This window comes from Parambassis ranga, chromosome 3, assembly GCF_900634625.1.
Source record: "Parambassis ranga chromosome 3, fParRan2.1, whole genome shotgun sequence".
Lineage (NCBI taxonomy): Eukaryota > Metazoa > Chordata > Actinopteri > Ambassidae > Parambassis > Parambassis ranga.
Genome location: NC_041024.1, coordinates 1588434 through 1608968, shown reverse-complemented (window position 1 = coordinate 1608968; position 20535 = coordinate 1588434). Strand labels below are relative to the sequence as shown.

The 20535-nt window shown below is 46.7% G+C and overlaps 1 protein-coding gene across 1 annotated transcript; it reads left to right on the top strand.

Moving 5' to 3' along the window:
- The first annotated feature begins 11105 nt into the window (after positions 1 to 11105).
- Positions 11106 to 20474, top strand: LOC114433004 (para-nitrobenzyl esterase). The gene is made up of 10 exons (XM_028401212.1): positions 11106 to 11207; positions 12535 to 12805; positions 13988 to 14408; positions 15144 to 15251; positions 15884 to 16080; positions 16496 to 16695; positions 16775 to 16833; positions 16928 to 17095; positions 17637 to 17864; positions 18942 to 20474. Exons 2-10 carry the CDS (start codon positions 12542 to 12544, stop codon positions 19082 to 19084), a joined length of 1788 nt encoding a protein of 595 aa, XP_028257013.1. The 5' UTR covers positions 11106 to 11207; positions 12535 to 12541; the 3' UTR covers positions 19085 to 20474.
- Positions 20475 to 20535: the final 61 nt, after the last annotated feature.

The following is a 20535-nucleotide window of genomic DNA, read 5'->3' as shown; positions in this document are numbered from 1 at the left end:
GTGTGCTGCAGAGGTCTGAGAGTTCTGATTAGAAGTTCTTTTTAAATCTTTTTGGGGTCTCATCCCCCACAGATCAGCCTTGGAGCTTTTCATCCAGCTCTTCTTCTTTGCTCACACCTGCTGAATGAGACACATGCTCATTTACTTTGGACTGTTTCTTTGTAATAGAATAATTTAGAGTTTATCCAACACAACAAACGCTGTAAGGAGAGATACTGTCTGCTCAGCCGGCTGGAAGCACAAACACAGGAAGTAGCACAATGACTGTGAGCAGGGAGAAACTGATGAGGCCCCGTTCACACTGGAGGAAGTTCATCCAGCAGATCAGCATGCAGGCTGCTGATGGAGGCTTCTATACACACAGCAGCCCTGCTGACTCTCAATCCTCCGCTCTGATTGGACTGAGGGCGGAGTAGAGCCTGTGCTGACTCACTGCACCGCCTGCTGGTTCGGTGTGGTATTACATGGTTACCATGGTGCTCCTGTTCACCTTTAAATCAGCTGTGGGGGTGTTTTTCTGTTGACAGGAAAGTCCGGACTCTCACTTTCAGTTAGAGGGAAAACACCGCAGTGGTTTCAGTGCACAGGACGGAGGCCTCTGAGACTGAACCACCAGGCGGAGGGGGGGTTTACAGCAGGAGGAAGAGCGACACCGAAAACAGGGTTTGAAAGGACCGCCTGCAGGTCACACGAGCAGCCCCCTGGTGGCCGAGGCCCAGTATGACAGGACATTTGGCATGATTTTAAACAAAGTCAATAGACGCCATGTGCAGTCTGTGTTCAGATGTAAACCTTAATGCTGCAGTTTTCTAGAGCTGATGATTGTTTCATTATTGATTGATTGCCCATGATTAATCAATCAGTGCATTCTGACATTTGATGGACAAACAGTGGACAACGTCCTGAAAAGGTTCAAACTTCCGTTCATTGATCGTCGTTGCAGCTTTAGAGCAGATGATGAGGATGTAGATGATCACTCTGTGTCTGTGATGACCTCATCTGAACAAGAAACTGGACTGGACCGACAACACAGCTGCACTTTACAAGAAGGGCCAGAGCAGACTCCACCTCCTTGATCCTGTGGAGGAGGTGGGAGATCAGAGGATGCTGGCAAAGCTGTCACCACCCACCCCATGCACAGCACTGAGCAGCTCCTTTAGTGACAGGCTGCTCCATCCATGCTGTGTGAAGGAGCGCTTCCACAGGTCCTTCCTCCCTGCTGCTGTCAGACTTTACAACCAGGCTTGCCGCCACAGTAGATTACACACACACACACACACACATATAGCTCTCATAAGATAAAATAAGGTCAAGTAAACAAGATCAAGTCAAGTCAAGTATATTTATAAAGCACAAAATAATCAAATTACAGGAAACAGGATAAAACATGCATAAAAATGGTAAAAGCTCCTTTCCACAACTATCCCTACTCTTCAGGTTCCCCAGGCTGGATCGGTCCTGGTAGTCTACGCACTTTGTCGCTCAGCCTGGCAGACCTGGTAGTACCAGCTTTTCCGGTAGTCCTCACGGTCATGGTAATACCAGATGTCTGCATTGATCCTTGCAAAGAGGCTGTTCATCTCACTGTCCTCCGAATGTGTGACCTTGGCTGGTGTCTCTGCGACACGTTCTTTCTTCTGTGGTTCCTGTGATTTAAACCACGTTGGCAGAAAGATGTCCACCAGCTGTTTGGGGTCCAACGGTCTATACGTGGGCCTGCTCTGTGCTGGTGTCTCTACGACACGTACTTTCTTCTGTGGTTCCTGTGATTTAAACCACGTTGGCAGAAAGATGTCCACCAGCTGTTCGGGGTCCAACGGTCTATACGTGGGCCTGCTCTGTGCTGGTGTCTCTGCGACACGTTCTTTCTTCTGTGGTTCCTGTGATTTAAACCACGTTGGCAGAAAGATGTCCACCAGCTGTTTGGGGTCCAACGGTCTATACGTGGGCCTGCTCTGTGCTGGTGTCTCTACGACACGTACTTTCTTCTGTGGTTCCTGTGATTTAAACCACGTTGGCAGAAAGATGTCCACCAGCTGTTCGGGGTCCAACGGTCTATACGTGGGCCTGCTCTGTGCTGGTGTCTCTACGACACGTACTTTCTTCTGTGGTTCCTGTGATTTAAACCACGTTGGCAGAAAGATGTCCACCAGCTGTTCGGGGTCCAATGGTCTGTATGTGGGCCTGCTCTGTGCTGGTGTCTCTGAGACAAGTCCATCGGTGGTCTGCACACTTGTTCGCTCGGCCTGGCAGACCTGGTAGTACCAGCTATTCCGGTAGTCCTCACGGTCATGGAAGTACCACATGTCTGCATTGATCCTTGCAAAGAGGCTGTCCATCTCACTGTCCTCCGAATGTGTGACCTTGGCCCTGCTCTGTGCTGGTGTCTCTGCGACACGTTCTTTCTTCTGTGGTTCCTGTGATTTAAACCACGTTGGCAGAAAGATGTCCACCAGCTGTTTGGGGTCCAACGGTCTGTACGTGGGCCTGCACTGTGCTGGTGTCTCTGCGACACGTACTTTCTTCTGTGGTTCCTGTGATTTAAACCACGTTGGCAGAAAGATGTCCACCAGCTGTTCGGGGTCCAATGGTCTGTATGTGGGCCTGCTCTGTGCTGGTGTCTCTGAGACAAGTCCATCGGTGGTCTGCACACTTGTTCGCTCAGCCTGGCAGACCTGGTAGTACCAGCTATTCCGGTAGTCCTCACGGTCATGGTAGTACCACATGTCTGCATTGATCCTTGCAAAGAGGCTGTCCATCTCACTGTCCTCCGAATGTGTGACCTTGGCCCTGCTCTGTGTTGGTGTCTCTGCGACACGTTCTTTCTTCTGTGGTTCCTGTGATTTAAACCACATTGGCAGAAAGATGTCCACCAGCTGTTCGGGGTCCAACGGACTGTACTTGGCCATGCTCTTGGACAGCTGATTTTCTAAGGAGGACATGTCCTCTGACAGTCGGTTTACCATACTGTCTTTTTCCTGGACAGTAAAGAAAGAAAGAAAGAAAGAAAGAGGGTGAAAAACAAGAACAAAAGAACAATTATTATTTTGATTGCTTGCCAAAAACCATAAGATTATAAGAAGCTCAGGCTGTGTGATGTGAATGTGGAAAAGTAGTATACAGCTGAAGGACGATCAATATGACAGATACAATGCTTAAAGTCTGATAAACACTACAAACATGGCTGCTTTGTATGCTTCTTGTGTGTCAGCCTGTCACCGTGGGATCAGCCCTGCCTGCCTGCCTGTATCCATGACAACCTGAATGTTTAACTGTATTAACTCTCTCTGTCCCCTCCTAATGCATTTCCAATGTAAAAACAGCCTCTAAAAAATCAGCCATTCAAATATCAACATGTTCATCTCACAGAGCACATTCCGGGTCAACAAGTTTTTCACATATTAAGCAGTTTTTTTAAGCAGTGTCATTTTTAACATGGGAGTCTATGAGAGAGCCCTTCAACGAGGGTCATCTGCCAAATGTATCTGCTCCTACAAATGTCAATGTATAATATATTTTACTTTTGGAGACCTTTGATAAAGTTTATGAACATGAGGTGAGAGAGAGAGAGAGATAGAGAGAGACAGAGAGACAGAGAGAGGGGGAGAGAGAGAGGGAGACAGAGAGAGACAGAGCTATAGTCGCACCTGTGACCGGGTCCCTTAGAAGAACTCTGCTGAGATGGTGTTTAGTTTCTGAACAGTTTGGTTCTGTCTGAGCCCACATTTAGAATTTGAATTGTTTCCATTAGAAAAACTTGGCAGCGCAAAACGTGACCGGCAGGTTTTCAGTTTACCGGACAAGTGTTTTTTTTACCATAAATACTGCACAAGGCTCTTAACATGGTAACATTACAAACACAAACAGAAACACATCGGGACGGGCTCATACCAGTTTAATACCGCGGTGTGCTGCCAGCATGGAATTTCAAAAAGTCTGTTCGCTATATGCGTTTTTAAACGGCCTCAATAAAACTATATTAACTGAAAAAGATGGCTTGTCAAGTTTCAGGCAGTTTATAATGCACTTCACCTGCACGGCACAGTATTCACGTACAGCGGGGTAAAATGTGGAGGCTGTTTGACGGTGTCAGAATTTGGATACCGCCCAACCCTAGTGCAGACACACACACACTCTCTCTCTTTGAATAAACGCCATGAAGTTGCACTTATCACTCACTACTGTTGGTACTCACCACGAATCTGACTGTGTGAAGATGTTATCCTCCTCTGCAGCTGTTTCGTTCTTCCTCTCTGATCTTTCTCTTCTCGAGTTTAGTCCAGTAATCAGTTTGAGATTATTTTCCTTCGTTAACACGAACTCTCCAAAATCTCCTGCTGTCTCTCCTTGAAACTCTCCACCAACAGCTTTATTGCACAAAGGTGGACCTTTATATATCTTTGTATGCCTTTGATCTCTGAGTCATCAAAGGTACAGCCCTGCCTGCCTGTATCCATGGCAACCTGAATGTTTCTCAACTGCCCCTAACTGCAGCTCTCTCTGTCCCCCTCCTAATGCGTTTCCAATGTAAAAACACCCTCTAAACAACTGCTGCTTTTGTCCAAACCGAAGCCTTCAGACAAAAAATATGGACCCAGTCAGAATCACAAATTGTTGCTCTACAACACAGTATAATTAATTCTATGATGTCAAACATACAGAAGTAAATGCTAATTTCCCCGATTCTGGAATCAGATCTACTAGTTCCAGCCTGTAACCCTTCTCCTCATGTCCATTGCTACAGATTTATGAAGGAAACGGACCGAGCAGCCGAGTTCAAGCGACACCTTCAAAGTTCTGCTGAACATGTTCACATTTTATCCTCGCTCTGACTTTACTGAAGCGTTTTATTCAGAACATTAATAAGGATTAATAGAGCGTGACTTCCGCTGTCTGCAGACTATAGGCTTAGCCTGCCTGTTTACATGTGTAGTGTTAGTTTTTGCCATCGTTCGTCGTTTTCCACACAGGTGTTGGTGTGTTTATAGCAGGGGTGTCCAAACTGCGGCCTGCGGGCGGATTTTCTATGGCCCGCGGCTTCTATCTTAAACTGTGTTATTTTTGGCCCGCCAGCCAAACAGAGTAAATCATACAAGATCAACAGGCAATTGTTGTTTTTGTTTTTAACTCATTGTGTAACGTTTGCATCATGATTCTCTGAGCAGAACATTATCCCTCTCTGTCTGCACCGTGGTGCGTCAGGCGGGGCTGCAGGGCTTGGTTGTTGGTTCCAGCTCTGCAGAGGGCTCCGAAGGTGCAAACACCGGTTCAGATCTTCGACACAATTCACTGCGAGACTAAACGTGCTTCTGCTTACAGCCTGCTGTCAGAGAGCGTCTGTACAAGTGAAGTTCTCCAAAACTAGGAGCCCCTCTGTGACATGGTAAAAACAGAAATAAATTGTGGCCACAAATTATGTAAAATGTGCGCACGAAATATTGTTATTATTAGTTGTAGTATAGTAGAAGATATAGAATTCATGGACTGGGTGCATGGGAGCGGGCTGCCCGGCCAGAGAGCAGCCTCCCCGTGCAGCATTGAGCGTCCCTCTCTGGGGAACGTGCCGGAGTACTGGGGGGCTCCAGGAACGCAGGGGAGTGGAGCGGAGCGTCCCTCTTCCTCTCCATCGTGTCGCTTTAACTTCTCTAACGGCTCCAGCATCGCTCCCTGCTGCCCGGGCCGGGCAGGAGCGGGCAGGGAGAGGGACGCTCGTTGCTCCCCGCTGCACGGGGAGGCTGCGTCCTGGCCGGCAGCCTGCTCGGGCCTTTTTACCGGCGGCTGGATAAAAGCAACTCTCCAGAAATGCGAACATTTGTAAATCATGACTTAGTTTGTGTCGTGTAAGCAGACTGTTATAAACTGTGATGTTTTACTGGAACAGCAGAGCAGTCCGCTTGTTAACGTTCTCTGTTGTTAAACTGTCAGCTGTACAGAGACGCGGCACTTCTCTCAAAAAGACTCCGTCATTCAGTACGCATCTGTCGTAAGGCACGTCATCACGTTTTTACGTCTCGTTGCCATGCACTGCAAACCTGTGTAAACATTAAATTACAGACCCTTTGAGATCAGCACTAAATGACTCCCACCTGGTCTACCTGACATTTTACTGATGTCTGCTGCTCCTAAACCAGACCTGCACATATGATCAGATCTCACCTTCACAGCAGTCAGTAACTTGTTGCTCTGTTATCACAACCACACAGTTTCTGAATGTTTTAAGTTTATGCTGTAAATTCAGATAACATGTTCTGATCTGTTCATCTGAATGCTAAGATGTTATTTTGTTTGCTGTGTAAGATGTAATATATTACAAAACAGACAGCTACGAACCAGAACCTGGGCCTATAATGTTTGCAGCAGGTTAGTAGCTCTGCACTTGGTCCACATACACCTGGCCGTGGTCGTCGTGGTGATAAGGCAGGTGATGGGGGTCTATGTAAGCTCCATCCTGGTCATTGTAGGCGTAGTTTGGCTCCCCGAGGTCATCGGTGGGGGCGTGGTCTCTGCCAGCCAGCAGATTGGTCCGTTTCAGAGCGCGGCCTTCTCCAAATGCACGGTACAGATACACCGCCATGACGAACAGCGCCACCTGCAGAGAGGCGGAAACACTCAGTGTGATGGAGCTAGAGTAACATAAGGCTACCATCCAGACTCACTGTACGAGACAGCCTCTAGTGTGTCAGTGTCTGTCTGTGTGCATGTGTGTGTGAATCATCCACAGCCAGGCCAATGGAGGGTGGACGCTCACCCTCTGTCTGCAGCAGCAGTGTGAGGAAGAGCTGACCCAGGACCAGGACGGCCAGGAAGCCAAGCTAAGAAACAAAACAGGATTTTATTTCTCACAGTGTTCTTTGAAGAAACCCACCACACATCAGCCGAGGGACACACAGGTAAAAACACCTGACTGAGCCCTGGATGTGGTCGCAGCATTTTCCCATGTGACCTGAATGCAGCATCAGACGTTACGCTGCCTCACCACCAGCAGCAGGAACCTGATCTCACAGGTCGCTGCCACACATCCAGCCACGCTGACCGCCACCACCACCGATCACCAGCAGGCCCACGGACACCACCTGCAGCTCCTCTGCACACAGAGACAGAGAGAGAGAGAGAGACACAGAGACACACACACACAGAGACACACAGAGACGCACACAAACAAACAGACATAGAGACACACACACAGAGAGACAGACACACACACAGACACAGAGACACACACACACACAGAGACAGAGACACAGAGACAGACACTCAGGAAGCTTCCTCTGTCGAACAGGATCCAGATCGCACAGCCGGCCGCACTCAGACCCACAACCTACAGAGGTCAAAGGTCAACGACAAGGCTCTGAGCATCATCACTGTTCAGACTGTGCTTTACTGTTAAAGTGAACATCTGTTCCTACTGTTGGCTTCCAAGAGGAAACTACTGAATAAACCAGCTGATGCCAACAAAAACAAACACAAAATAAAGAAGACAACAAAGGAACAAACAAAAGAACACATTGAAAATGTATCAGTGATGATCAGAAGGATTCTGCTGATTAATCCAGAGGAATATTTCCTCGGACGTCCTGGATGAAAAAGGCCTCTGAGCTTATTGAAGGAAGTGAAGATGGACTCACCAGAAACACGGTGCTCCAGACCGCCGAGCAGAACTCCAGCCCCGGACCAGCGCTAGAAGATGGATGATGGATGGATGGATGTTGATAAATCATTAAATGTCAATGCTTGAAAGTAACTAGTACTCTGAGTACTTTTTTGGGAAGAGTATTTTGTACTTTTACTGAAGTACTTTTTAACATCAGCACTTGGATTTGTAATTGAGTATTAGTTCAGCAGTGTAACTGTAATTGTACTTGAGTACATATTTTCAGTACTCCTTCCACCGCTGCATTTTAATCCATATATATATATATATATATATATATATATATATATATATACACTCAACAAAAATATAAACGCAACACTTTTGTTTTTGCTCCCATGTTTCATGAGATGGACTTGAAGATCTAAACTTCATTCCAGATACACAATATTACCATTCCTCTCAAACATTGTTCACAAATCTGTCTAAATGTGTGATAGTGAGCACTTCTGCTTTGCTGAGATAATCCATCCCACCTCACAGGTGTGCCACATCAAGATGCTGATCTGACATCATGATTAGTGCACAGGTGTACCTCAAACTGCCCACAATAAAAGGCCACCCTGAAATGTGCACACTCAATCCAGTTTAATCTGGCTTGTTTGCAGTCCTCCAAACCACTAGGTGGCGCCTCATAATATACAGAGGCTGCGGTAGGACCGCGTGTGCGCATGCGTCATGCGTTTTCACTGTCCCCGTGAACCGGAAGTATCACATCACTAGCCTGGTTTGACACAAAGAAGAAACTGTTAGCCTAGCTTAGAGATACTGCGAGCCTAGCCAAGACACACAACTGCCACAATATATCTGTGGATGCTCTCATTCATCCAGGTCATAGTCATTTCCAAGAGTTTAAATCGAGGCAACTGGACTCAAGGATAGTTTTTTGAAGACGTTTCGCCAGAACTGAAGAAGCCACTTGGGCTTGGGGGAGTTTCAAAACTCCCCCAAGTGGCGAAACTCTTGGAACTGCCACAATAAAACAACGAGACACACAATGACCACATACAACACAACAATGAGACAAGACAACCACAAACTCAGATATTCTGTGTATATTTTGTCTGTAGACCAATTCTAACATGAGACACAAAGAAAAATCCTCAGACAAGAAGGGCTGAAGATGACTCCAGGAAAAAGAGAGAAACACCCACTGTAATCTGGTTCTACTTCATTGAAGCAGAGTTCTTGAAGTTCAAACCAGCGAGGCAACCTGCAATCTCTCACACACACACACACACACACACACACAGGGCATGGCTGCCTTCCATAAGTCACAGTGTAATTCTGGCCTCCTGGCTCGCTGCTGTAGATGAATGTTTCTCCGCGCAGAGTAAATAAGATTCTGACGCCGTGCTAATATCATCCAGTCGAGTGAAACTGAAACCAATCATTCCTCATTTTTTCCCTTCTGCACCATCGCGCTGTGAAAGAAATGCCACCGCTGCTGAAGGGATAGTGTGCACAGGCAGCCATGTTCATTACAGACCAGACTTACATACATACATGACGTCTCTGCTCCTTAACACTGAGGTCGAGGCTGTTCCTGCCTCTGATGGCGGCTCGGAGGCACCACACATGCACCTGTCTGCCATCTACGAGCCTCACACACAGAACATTTAAAGTGTCTTAAAGGATCAGCAGAGCCACAAACAGCCTGTGTAAGCAGAACAACATTAAACCAAAACCAAAGATTCACCATGTTTGACCATCCAGTGGACAGATCCGGACCTGAACAACACATCTGACACTATATGACCTCAGGAGGGCGCCAGATACATAAACACATGGCACTTTGAAAGGCTTGGGTCAACATGTCAAAAGCTGCAGTTCCCCCTTGTCGCCTCTAGGGGAAATAAACACAAACAATTTATCACAGGGCAACACACAGACAGACACACACACCTACAGGCAGTTTAGAGTGAACAGCATGTCTTTAGACTGTGGGAGGAAGCCGGGGCCCCTGGAGATCCCACGCAGGCACAGGGAGAACGTGCAAACTCCACAGAAAGGCCCCAGAATCGAACCGGGAGGCGACAGTGCTAACCACTGCACCACGCTGGATGGGAAGAGTGAGGTCAGGGCTTCCCTGCTGAGGCTGCTGCTCGACCCTGGATTAGCTGATGGATGGATGTTTGGTTCTGTGGACTTCTAGACAATATTTCCAAACAATGCCTTTAAACCTCTGAAATACAAAAAGAAGATTAGTTATTGTAATTAGCTTTTAACAGCAGAACAGACTCTAAAGACCTTCATCCCAGCTGTGGTCCTGCTGGTTAAACTGAAGCCACAGTGAATATTCCCTTTGTGCTTCACACATTTAAAGACGTTGTTGCGTCTCTCCTTCAATCGATGCTCAGAATGGCTGACCGGGCAGAAGCAGAGCCCTCCAGGACTCTAAGACAACCACTCTGCTCAGACCATGAGTGAAGGCATTGATCCGTATTGATGTTACTAATGTGGTTTCTGTTGCCTTGGTGGTTACAGAGCCACTGGATGCTGTTCATTGATTGTGGTAAATCAAAGGCAGATAACTGAGCACGGAGGCAGGTGAGGCTCTGCAGTTAAAATGAGACGTGACACCACTGCAAGAAAACTGCTGATCCACAAAGAGCCGTGAAGACAAGAGCGACTCACTGCCATGCATCACACTGTCTGTCTCTGGGGACATGACGCTAACATGCAAGTTTCAACAACTGCAGTTCCTCCAGTGTCCACCACAGGCTGGCTCCAAAAGTGAATCCATCCACAAAAACCTCCATGTTAAATGTCCAGCCTTCCAGCAGAGGCAGACACACCTCACCTGTTTACATGATGGGAATGATATCAATAGTTACAATTCTGCAGAACTGAGTGTCATTAGTGCCCCATCGCCTTACCCGTGGTTGGATTAATTGTGAGTTAGGTATATTCAGGTGCTGCTGATGGCTGGAGGCTGCTTTTTTTAAAATAATAATACACCCAAATTTCTGAAATCCCAGGACCATCCCTGGCTGTCAACATGTTTACGTCTGCTGTAAACATGGCATTCTGTGGGGATTGACTTGACCTTTGACATGTGAAACGTTTCTGTGCTGACTTTTCAGCCCTGGAGGTTCCTGAAAGCTTTTCTGTGGACTCCATGGTAACAACAATGTTAACAAGGAATGTGGGTCACTGACAGGTTTGACACCAAACTACAGCAGAGAACTTTCTGTGACTTTCTAATCTAAAATGTTTAAATGTGCCAAACATCAAACAGGACTCTCTCTCTCTGAGACTTTTTATGACCCCTTGGCTGTCAATGGTGAAAGTTTTTGTGTCATCTTTAAAATCTTCTTCACTCTTTGTGTATTTGCAATTCAATGTTTAAATTAATGTTTTTTTTTCGTGTAAATAATTTAAAGCAATAAATAAGTCTGCAGGCTGAGCCTTGTTTTTAGTGTACTGTCCCTTTAAGTCTCCAAAAACACAGGAAGGGTCGTGAGCATGCGCACTGCGCCCGGAGCGGCACTAAATGCGTCAAAGTTTAGTTTGCGGAGTTTGCTGTTCGAGCTGCGGGAGTTCACAGGACATGGTGAGTGCTGGAAGTTTCCTTCTTATTTCTGCTGCTGCTGTGGGACTCACAGGGAGGGAGGGACACGACAGGAAGTCCGTGATTTAAAGTTAGAAGATGTCTGTAAATAAAGTCCAGACAGGCGCAGCGCGGCTCGAGTTACTGTGTTATTATCAGTCAATACAAAGAAAATACCAAGACTGGAATTACCTTGTGTCTCCAGCGCTGTGTGTCCGGTCATTGTGTGTGTGTGTTCTTAGGACATTTACTCAAGTACTGCATTAAACTGCACGTCAAGTACTCGAGTATTTTCCTGTTATGTCAAGTTAGGCGCCATATTTGAGAGAAAAACGGTGTAATTCATGCAAATAAATAAAAAAGGATAATAAAAACTTGATGAGCATAAGATCCACAGATCACCTGTGTAAACCTCAGTCCAGTCCACAGACTGGTGCTGATCAGGGCTTCAGGAGTCCTGCAGGGACGGAGACCCCCGTCAGAGAGATCACCATTAAACAGGCTGTTAGAGAAACAGCTGGGCTGAAGGTAGGAGGTGATCAGGAGGAAGTCGGAGCAGACACACACGGGGCATGACCTCAAACTCTTCCAGCCATGAAACATGGAAGCATGAACAACAACACAAAAACCAAAGGAGTTAACACACCGACACAGACAGGCAGACTTTTTCCTGGTGGTTGGTTGGTGTTATAATCTGCAGGCGGTGCAGTGACGTGGTTCAGAGGTTGGTGCTGCCACCTCACAGCGAGCAGGTTCCTGGTCTGAGTCTGGTTGTTGGTCTCTGGCTGGTGATGGACCTGCCTCTCACTAATTGACAGAGCAGGTTAAGACATGGATGGATGGGTTCAGTAATGTTTACTTCAACAGACAGACTGGTGCTTCGACTGTGAGTTAATCTGTCATCACACGTTAATATTTATTCTCATCCACTACTGATCAAAACATGGGGACTTGCTGAGGACCAGAGGAAGCTAGCAGGTAGCACCCGCCCATTTATGACAGCAGCTCGTCACAGGATGCTGATTGGTCCGAACCAAAAGTGGTTCCCCACAAACCCATCACCTGAAGCTTGGAAGGTGGGGGTTTGAGACCCAATCAGAACCCAGTAAATGAAAAGAAAGAGATTCTGTGATCTGAGGAGAACTCTTCAGAACAGTGAATCATGGTGTGTGGCAGCCTCAGCAGCAGGGACAGGTCCAACACTGGGATGCTGTTGTAAGCATGTAGATTAGCAGTGTTCTCCATCTTTGTCACCTGAAGACTCGGCCGCTCTGTGTCTGAAGCTCCTCAGGACGTCTGTGCTAGTTCAGACTTTGCTTTCCCGTTTCAGAGTGACGATGAGTGAGGATGCGTATGAGGTCCCGGAGCGGACCGAGTACCGCTACCTGGTGCAGGAGGACGATGAGGAGGAGGTGCAGTACGTCCGTCACAGGCAGTACATCAGCCCCCTGCTGGTGCTGTCCAAGCGCTGCATCTTCTTCATCTGCCTTGCCGTGGTGGCCCTGCTGGTTCTCGCCGTCTATCTGGGATACGTGGCCAAGACGCTGCCGCCGGGCCTCGCCCAGGTGTCGACGGACTGCGGAGACTTCAGAGGAAGACACGTGAGTCAGAGAGGAAGATGAATGCATGAGAAACACTGAATTTACCGTTGACCTCAGCCTCCCTGACATGCTCTTTAGATTCAGCCTTCTGCTGCCTTATAATTTGAATAATTTCTGAAAGATGTTTCATCTCTGTGGATCTGAGCTCTTACAGTCTGCAGCAGGGAGGAGGAAAAGAGTGTGAAAAGAGTGTAATTAAAGCAGATTTGGGCGACATTTTTCCACATGGATTTCATTTAACATCAGGCCAGAGATGTTACTTTCATGAGTAATGATGACAGTTTACACAGCATGTTGGTCACAGATACACAGCTGATGGGAGCTGATGGGAAAACAACACAAGCCTGAGTTTAGATTTAAAAACGCATGAAACACGCCTCGAGGCGAATCCCTCTAAACGCCATTAACTCCTCTGATGTTCTCCATGTTAGAGTCGTGTGCTCCTTCTGTGGACATAATGTAACAAGACGATATAATAAAATGCAGATTAATAAATAAAGAGTAGGAAGATGGTACGTTTATAGGTTTTTATGTGTGATAAACACACACAGGTGGAGTGAAGGAGAGATGTGCAGCCCGCTGAGGCAGCATTTAAATTACAGCTCGTAACTAATTATTCAGATAAATTGTGAAAGAATGCAGATTTATTTTACATCCGATATAATCTCATTAACATTTATATACAGCAAAGTACTGTTTCGAACTTTAAAGTTAATCTGCAGCGCCCCCTGGTGTGTGGATGTCTCCTAAATCACGCTCCAAACGTGTTTGTGTACATATTGAAGTGAAATTAATCAATCAAATACAACCGGATTGAGTTGTTAATCATTAACCCTACGAGCCTCGGGCAGTGTCTGGGTGTTTTTCCTTCCTATCTTGTTTAAGATAAGATATTCTTTAATTTTCAGTCACTGTGTACTCAGTGTCCACAGCAACATAAAGTCTGCAGCGCTGTGCAGACGTCATGGCTACAAGCAGGCAGAACTCAGACGTGTCTGTGTGCAGAAGTGAGTTTCTTCATGTGACTGTGAGTCATTGCGGCTTCCTGAAACTGCTGAGGACTGCAGAATGTTTTGCTTTTTACAAAAATGTTTGTAGTGCAAACTCAAACATAAGAGACTGTCCACAGCTTCAGGGCCCAACAGGAAGTTCATTTCTGACTCTGTCATCCTTGTCTTGCAGATAAATGGAGCGTACTCCTTTAAAGGCATGCGTTACGCTGCCCCGCCCGTCGGTACCCTGCGCTGGGCTCCTCCGGCCGGACCAGAGTGCAAGAGCTCGGTGTCCGACGCCGTCCACTTCCGCAGCATGTGTCCTCAGGTGCGGCCCCTGACGAGCGCGGGGAAGACGTTGGGCCAGGAGGACTGCCTGTTCATCAACGTGTGGACGCCCACGCTGCAGCCTGAAGCCAAGCTGCCCGTCATGGTCTGGATCCACGGGGGATACCTGCACATGCTCAGTGGAGGAGAACCGGCATACTCGCCCACAGAGAAGCTCGCCGCCGACACGAAGATGGTTTACGTCAGCTTCAACTACAGACTCAACGCCTTCGGTTTTCTGGCTCTGGAGATGCTGAGAGAAGGTTCTCCAAGAAACACGTCAGGTCAGGATGAAATGACGCACACAGGCCACGCCCAGCTTTCTTTGAGCCATGGTGCTCATCCTGGAAAGACGCACAGTGCAACATCACTTTGAGGGATGTTAACAAAGTGAAATAAAATGCAGCAGAGTTTAAATGTACAAACATTTCTGCTCTGTTAAAAGCACAAATTAGAAGTTGTTGGGTTTCCTAACAGCATCTATTAGACCGCAGACAGCAGCAGTGAAGTCATAATGGCTGCCATTTCCTCACAGGCTCTTTAAGCCTCTAATATTTGTGGTGTTTACATGGTTCCCTCTGAATGCTGAGGAGTCTACACCCTTCCATTAGGACGTGAATGTCAGTGTGATCTGGATAAACGAGCCTCTCCTCTGCCGTGTCTGTTACATTTTCGCACACCGCGGGACACACACGTTGTTACGTAATGCAAAAAAAAAAGCCCGCTGTGACCTTGATGTGAAGCGACCCGTTAAATGAGAGAGCGTCGCATGACATGACGGCGTGATGGCGGGTTCACCTTCAGGATCCCACACACTCGCATTTCTAATCGTGAACACTCCTAATTCCCTGCTCCACTTCCTCCTTTTTCTCCCCCCTCAGCTGGAAATGAGTTAAATTTAGTTCAGACCGGTTTTGTTTCTGACGGAGAAAATGGGACGCCGGAAACAAGGCCACATCAAAGCAGGTTCTTGTTGCTAATCGATCCCCCCCTCCTCCTCCTCCTCCTCTGTTCTGCAGGGAACTATGGCTTTCTGGACCAGATCGCGGCTCTGAAGTGGGTCCAGAGGAACATCCATGTGTTTGGAGGAGATCCTGGGAGAGTCACCATATTTGGACAGAGCTCAGGTATGAAAACGGTGAATTCAAGTGTGTGAAATGTGCCAGTGGATCACACAGGGACACACGCTGAGAGCTCTGAGAGCTCCCATAAGAGGTCTGTGCCACAGAAAAGATTAGCTCTGATTAAAGGGCCTGGTTTTTTCCCTTTCCTCGCTCTCTACCTGAAGGAGACTGTTAGGATCCTGTCACAGCAGAAATGAGCTCATCTTTCAAGTGTTGGCAGCAGTTTTAAGAAGGTCCCTCTGGCTGCCTTCAACTTTATTAGACTTTGCTACAGTGTTTGTTTGGGCCCCACTTCCTGTACACAAGTGTACCACATCCCAGGTCCCGAGCTGAATGAGGGGGCGGGGAGAGGGAGGTCTGGGTAGAAGACAAAGAATGGATGGAGATGAAGACGAGCTGCGGTCTGTGACTTCGGCCATCATGCATGTACCTCTCTGGTGTTCAGAGCAGGAAGAGAGATGATTCATATTCTTCGTTTTAATGTGAAACTGCCGAACTAATTGGTTGCTGTCGGATTGTAAAGAGAAGTTACACTAATTTAACAAAAAGTGCATCAGAGTGAAATCTCCTACCCGACCTTTAAAAACAAAAAATTAATCTGCTTCTCCTGCTTCTCGTGTTGTTGTCCGGTGAAGGTGGGACCTCGGTGTGGACCCTCATGATGTCCCCACTGGCCAAAGGTCTCTTCCATGCGGCCGTGGACATGAGCGGCTCGTACGTCTACAACGCGACGCTGCGACAAGCCGAATCCGACAACCTGGTGTTCCTGAAAAAGACGGGCTGCAGCGACGCGGCCTGCCTCAGACGTCTCTCCGTCAGACAGGTCCTGCAGGTACGAGGCAGCTGTGATTAAGACGTCTCATAACAGAAACAGTAATTATTCTCTTTAATGTTCTCTTCAGTATTAAAATATCTCATTTACGGCACATCTTTTATGATCAGTGGAGACGTTTTGATATAATTTTAAAATTGCTTTTTCATTTTGATGGATCATGAATGAATTCAGGTATCAGAGGACCTGCACGTCTCTGATTTACCCTGAAAGTTAATGAATAAATGAGACACTAAACATGACGGAGGGACAAATGATTAAACTCAGGCGTTCACACCGTCCCTCTGAAACCACACAGATGACGATGATGATGATGATGACTGTGCAGAAGTCATGCTGTTGCTGTTGCTTAAAACGTCTCAGTCAGATCCTTTTTTTTCCGCACCTTGGAAACAAACTGATTATTTTCGTGCAGGCCGTCCCGTGGCAGGAGTACCCGTCCTGGGCTGCAGATGAGATGACAGACCTGCCCACTAGAGGGCACTTCATCGGTCCTGTCGCAGTGGTGGACGGCTACGTCCTGGAAGCTCCACCTTTTGAGGTGTGGGAGAAGAAGGGAGACCACAGCGACGTGCCGTTCCTCGTCGGGACCACGGAGCAGGAGGCTGACTTCAGGTGAGCCCTGGGCCCAGTTCTGGGTCCTCACCACATGCTGGTAGGTCCTGCCTCACTGGCTTCTGTGTCTCCTCCACAGTCCTCTGGCTGCGAACATCTCTAAGTGGACCTGGGGCGACTACAGGTGGTTTGTCACAGGTAACAGCTGGGATGAGGCTGCAGGAACTACCAGTCGTTTTAGGGTTAATTGGAAGTTTTGTGCGCCCTTCTCTCCCCCCCCCCCCCCTTGCAGAAAAACTACAGTCCTTCAGTAAGAACCTCTCCGAACAGGCGCTGGCTCTGTACCCGAGTTCGGCCCCCTGTCCCACCAGAGACCACTGTCCAGAGCGGGCCTACACCACCATGGTGTCCGACATCAGGGTCACATGTCCCAACAACGACCTGGCCCTGAGGGCTGCAGGTAAACTGGCTCAGTCAGAAAACTGATTTATGAGTGGAAGAATAAACACAGCGTGTTTACTCAGGCCTTCACTGTGTTCACATGCTCAGCAGTAATAACCGGAGCCGGAGACGCTGTCATGTAAACAACATGCACACTGAGGATCAAACATGTTGATGGATTTGTTTGAGACTTTAGACTTCAGACTGTGTCTCTATGACATTCTATTCTATTCTTCTCTCAGGAGAACTTGAGTAAATTCCTTAAAAACAAATCATCTCTTAGACTAAAGGACGAACTGATCTGGATCTGTTAAACATCAGAATCATGGGTGTAAACAGAACGTTGAAGCTTTGAATGTGTTTTTATTCTGAGCGTCTCTGTGGAGCCGAGTTCGTGCTTCGTGTTGGTTCTCGTGCCTCTGGGGCTTCATAAACTCACTCAGAGCTCTTCGACATTTAGCTGTTGTGAGAGGAAACTGCAGAGCATGCTGGGTAATTTTCTGCAGGTTGTGCAGCTTGTTTTATTCTCACAGTAAATCAGTTCCTCTTCTTTCTCTCAGTGGCCCTCCGCAGCCCCGTGTATCGCTACGTGGTGACGCACACGCCGTCTGGAGCGGTTAACACGTCCGGCGGCCTGCTGCCGTACCACAGCCGCTTCTCCTTCCACTGTCTGGACGCCGTGGCGTTCTTTGGAGGGCTGGAGTCCGTGCTGGGGAAACCGCTCTCTGACCAGGACAGGAGCTTCCAGGATCTGATCACTCGACACCTCGTCAGCTTCGCCAAAACAGGTCAGGAAGTCCCTCAGCAGGGATCACTGGATAAAACATGTTGAATATTTGTCCTTTCTGTTTAAAATGTGAGGATTTGATTCGTCCTCTTTCCATATTTGGAGCTATGCAAGGTACAGACTTACATTATTTACATGATAACACATCAAATCAAGTCATTTCCAAACATGCAGACTGATTACACTCTTCTGTAGCATCTGAAGTCTTAAAGGAAACTGGACCTCAGAGAGGGAAAGCAGAGGGAATCAAAGAGTCAGAAGACTTTCATTCTTTTTCAGACACTCGACGCTCGCTCTCACTTTCTGCTGTGAATCCTGCCAGCTTTAGTCTTTGGCCACAGATATGTGTTTTATTGTTTTCAGAGCCAGAGGAAAGAACATTTCCTCCTGAAGAAAAACAAACACCACCCCGGCTCTAAGGATAAAAAAAACTCCTGGAAGAATATGAAACACAGAGAGTCCTCTGCTGTGTGAGATTTAAGACCGTGTTCTAAAAACCTCTCTACAAAAAGCACAAACAGTCCTTCATCTGCTCACCTTCTCAAAATAAAAGCAGCAGCTGGTCGACTCTCACATCCCTAAAACAACACCGTCCATCTTACTGTGTATCACAAAATGTCACCAAACCCACGATGTTTATTCTACAGTCCAAGAAGTCCCCAGACTCAGGATTAAATCCTGGACCTCGAACTTTCTGACAGTCCTCGAATGCACCACTTCAGTCAGAAATTCTAAGCTTGAAATGTTTCCACGTTTCAATTTTAAAACGTTCCTCGATGCTGAAAATCCAGCAGAACGAACCACCGAGTGCAGAATCTGATGCTTGTTTATCTCTGTAACAAATTCTAAAGTCAGTCTGAACTAAAACATTTGAGATGACATGAAAATAACCGAAACATTCTCTCCTACACATCCGTATAAAGACTCTAAAACATGAAAATATTCTGTATAAAAACTAAACACTCCTCCTCAGCAGCCAGCAGGACGCCGTGATGGAGTCACTGTGAGCAGCAGTCACATGACCAGCACTCACAGAGTCTGATATTCATCTGATATTCTCTCTGTATTTGTTTGGCAGGTAAGATGGGCTCTGAGTGGCCCGAGTACCCCGCAGCCACAGCTCTGCTGGCCCACAACCTGACGGTGAAGCAGAACTACTCGGCCGCTCGCTGTGAGCTGTGGCAGAAGAACGGCCTGTTCGCCTACGCCTGGATGAACTGAGCACAAACCTCACACCCGGCTCCGGATCTGCTGCGAAGCAGACATGTTGGTTTGAAGTGCAGGTTTATAGTTTTTGAAGCGGAGTCTGTCCATGTTTAGTTTTACTCATGTAGTGTCTGAGATACCATCCGAAACAAGTTTACAGTTTGACAAATTAGAACAGAAGATCCGAGGTGTACCTGTCTGCCACAGGATCTCAGGCTGAGAGTGACCGTCCATTAAACTCGAGACCAAAGTGAGGGGTTAAAGAGGGAAAAGGGTTAAAAATCTAAAATAACATCATGTCTAATCATCTGTCTCAACAGCCTTTAATCAACAGACTAAATAAGCACAAAAAACGGCCTTTCTATCCAAGACGTCTCATTCCTGCAGATAGTCTTCTGTCTTTCAGAGGACGTCCGGTCCAGTTGTCCAGGATTAACACAAGATCAATAGAGCCCATAACAGTTTATTTTTTTATGTATCGGGTTGTGAACATGTTTGTTTCTGCAGTAAAGTTTAACATGGACTCACTTTTGAGGGCAGCCTCTAGTGGACACTTTGAGGAACTGCAGTTTGTGGTTCTTCCACATGTACTTTCAGGTTTAAGCACATAAAGCAAACAAAAATCAAAAATTCTTAATTTTCTAGTTGTAAAATAGGAGATTTTATGAGAACTCCACACTAAATATTCCCCAGTCTCCAACAGAGCTTTACAAAAACACAAATAACGAAATAAAGATGTTAAAGCTACGTTTGTAGTAATCATAACTTTGTGGATGTGGTGTTGTCATGGCAACTGGTTCATTGGACTGACAGTAATGATTATACCAGATGAATATTTATAATATAATAATAGAGTGGTGGTGGCTGAGGGTTCAGGTGGATCACAGTTTTTATGTCTTAAAGGTTTATTGAGCGACGTGTCTGAACCGTCACACAGTATTTAGGTTGAACCTGAACTAGTCGACGTCCTTCCTGTTTCAGAGTTCGTATAAAAAGTTCCTCATATGAGGAAATAATCTGTTGTTAAACACTGTTAACGTCACTCTTCTGTTTGGAAGTCACTGTGACGGTGGAGATAAATATAAATATATATATGTATTTAGTATTTTTGAGTTTTCAGCCTGTGTTGGATTCAGGGAAAATCCTCACGCGTGAAGGAGACGTGAGGTTAGAAACCTGTGGACGAGTCGCAGGACCTTTGTCTGCTGTTTGCACTGATTTATAAACTCGACGCTTGGCCGCTAAGTGTTTGCACTTTCGAACTCTTTTCTGTTCAATCATTCCTTTTTTTCTTTTATGTCAATCCTTGTTTCCTCCTGGTTTCTACTCGACAGGCATCATGTTTGCTGTGTGGTTATGTGTTGAAATTCACTCTGCATAAGCTCAATAAAATCACCACCTGTGATTGTGTTTCCCTGTGATTCTGTTTACTGCTCGCTGTAATAACTCAGAACTGTCTTTGAGGT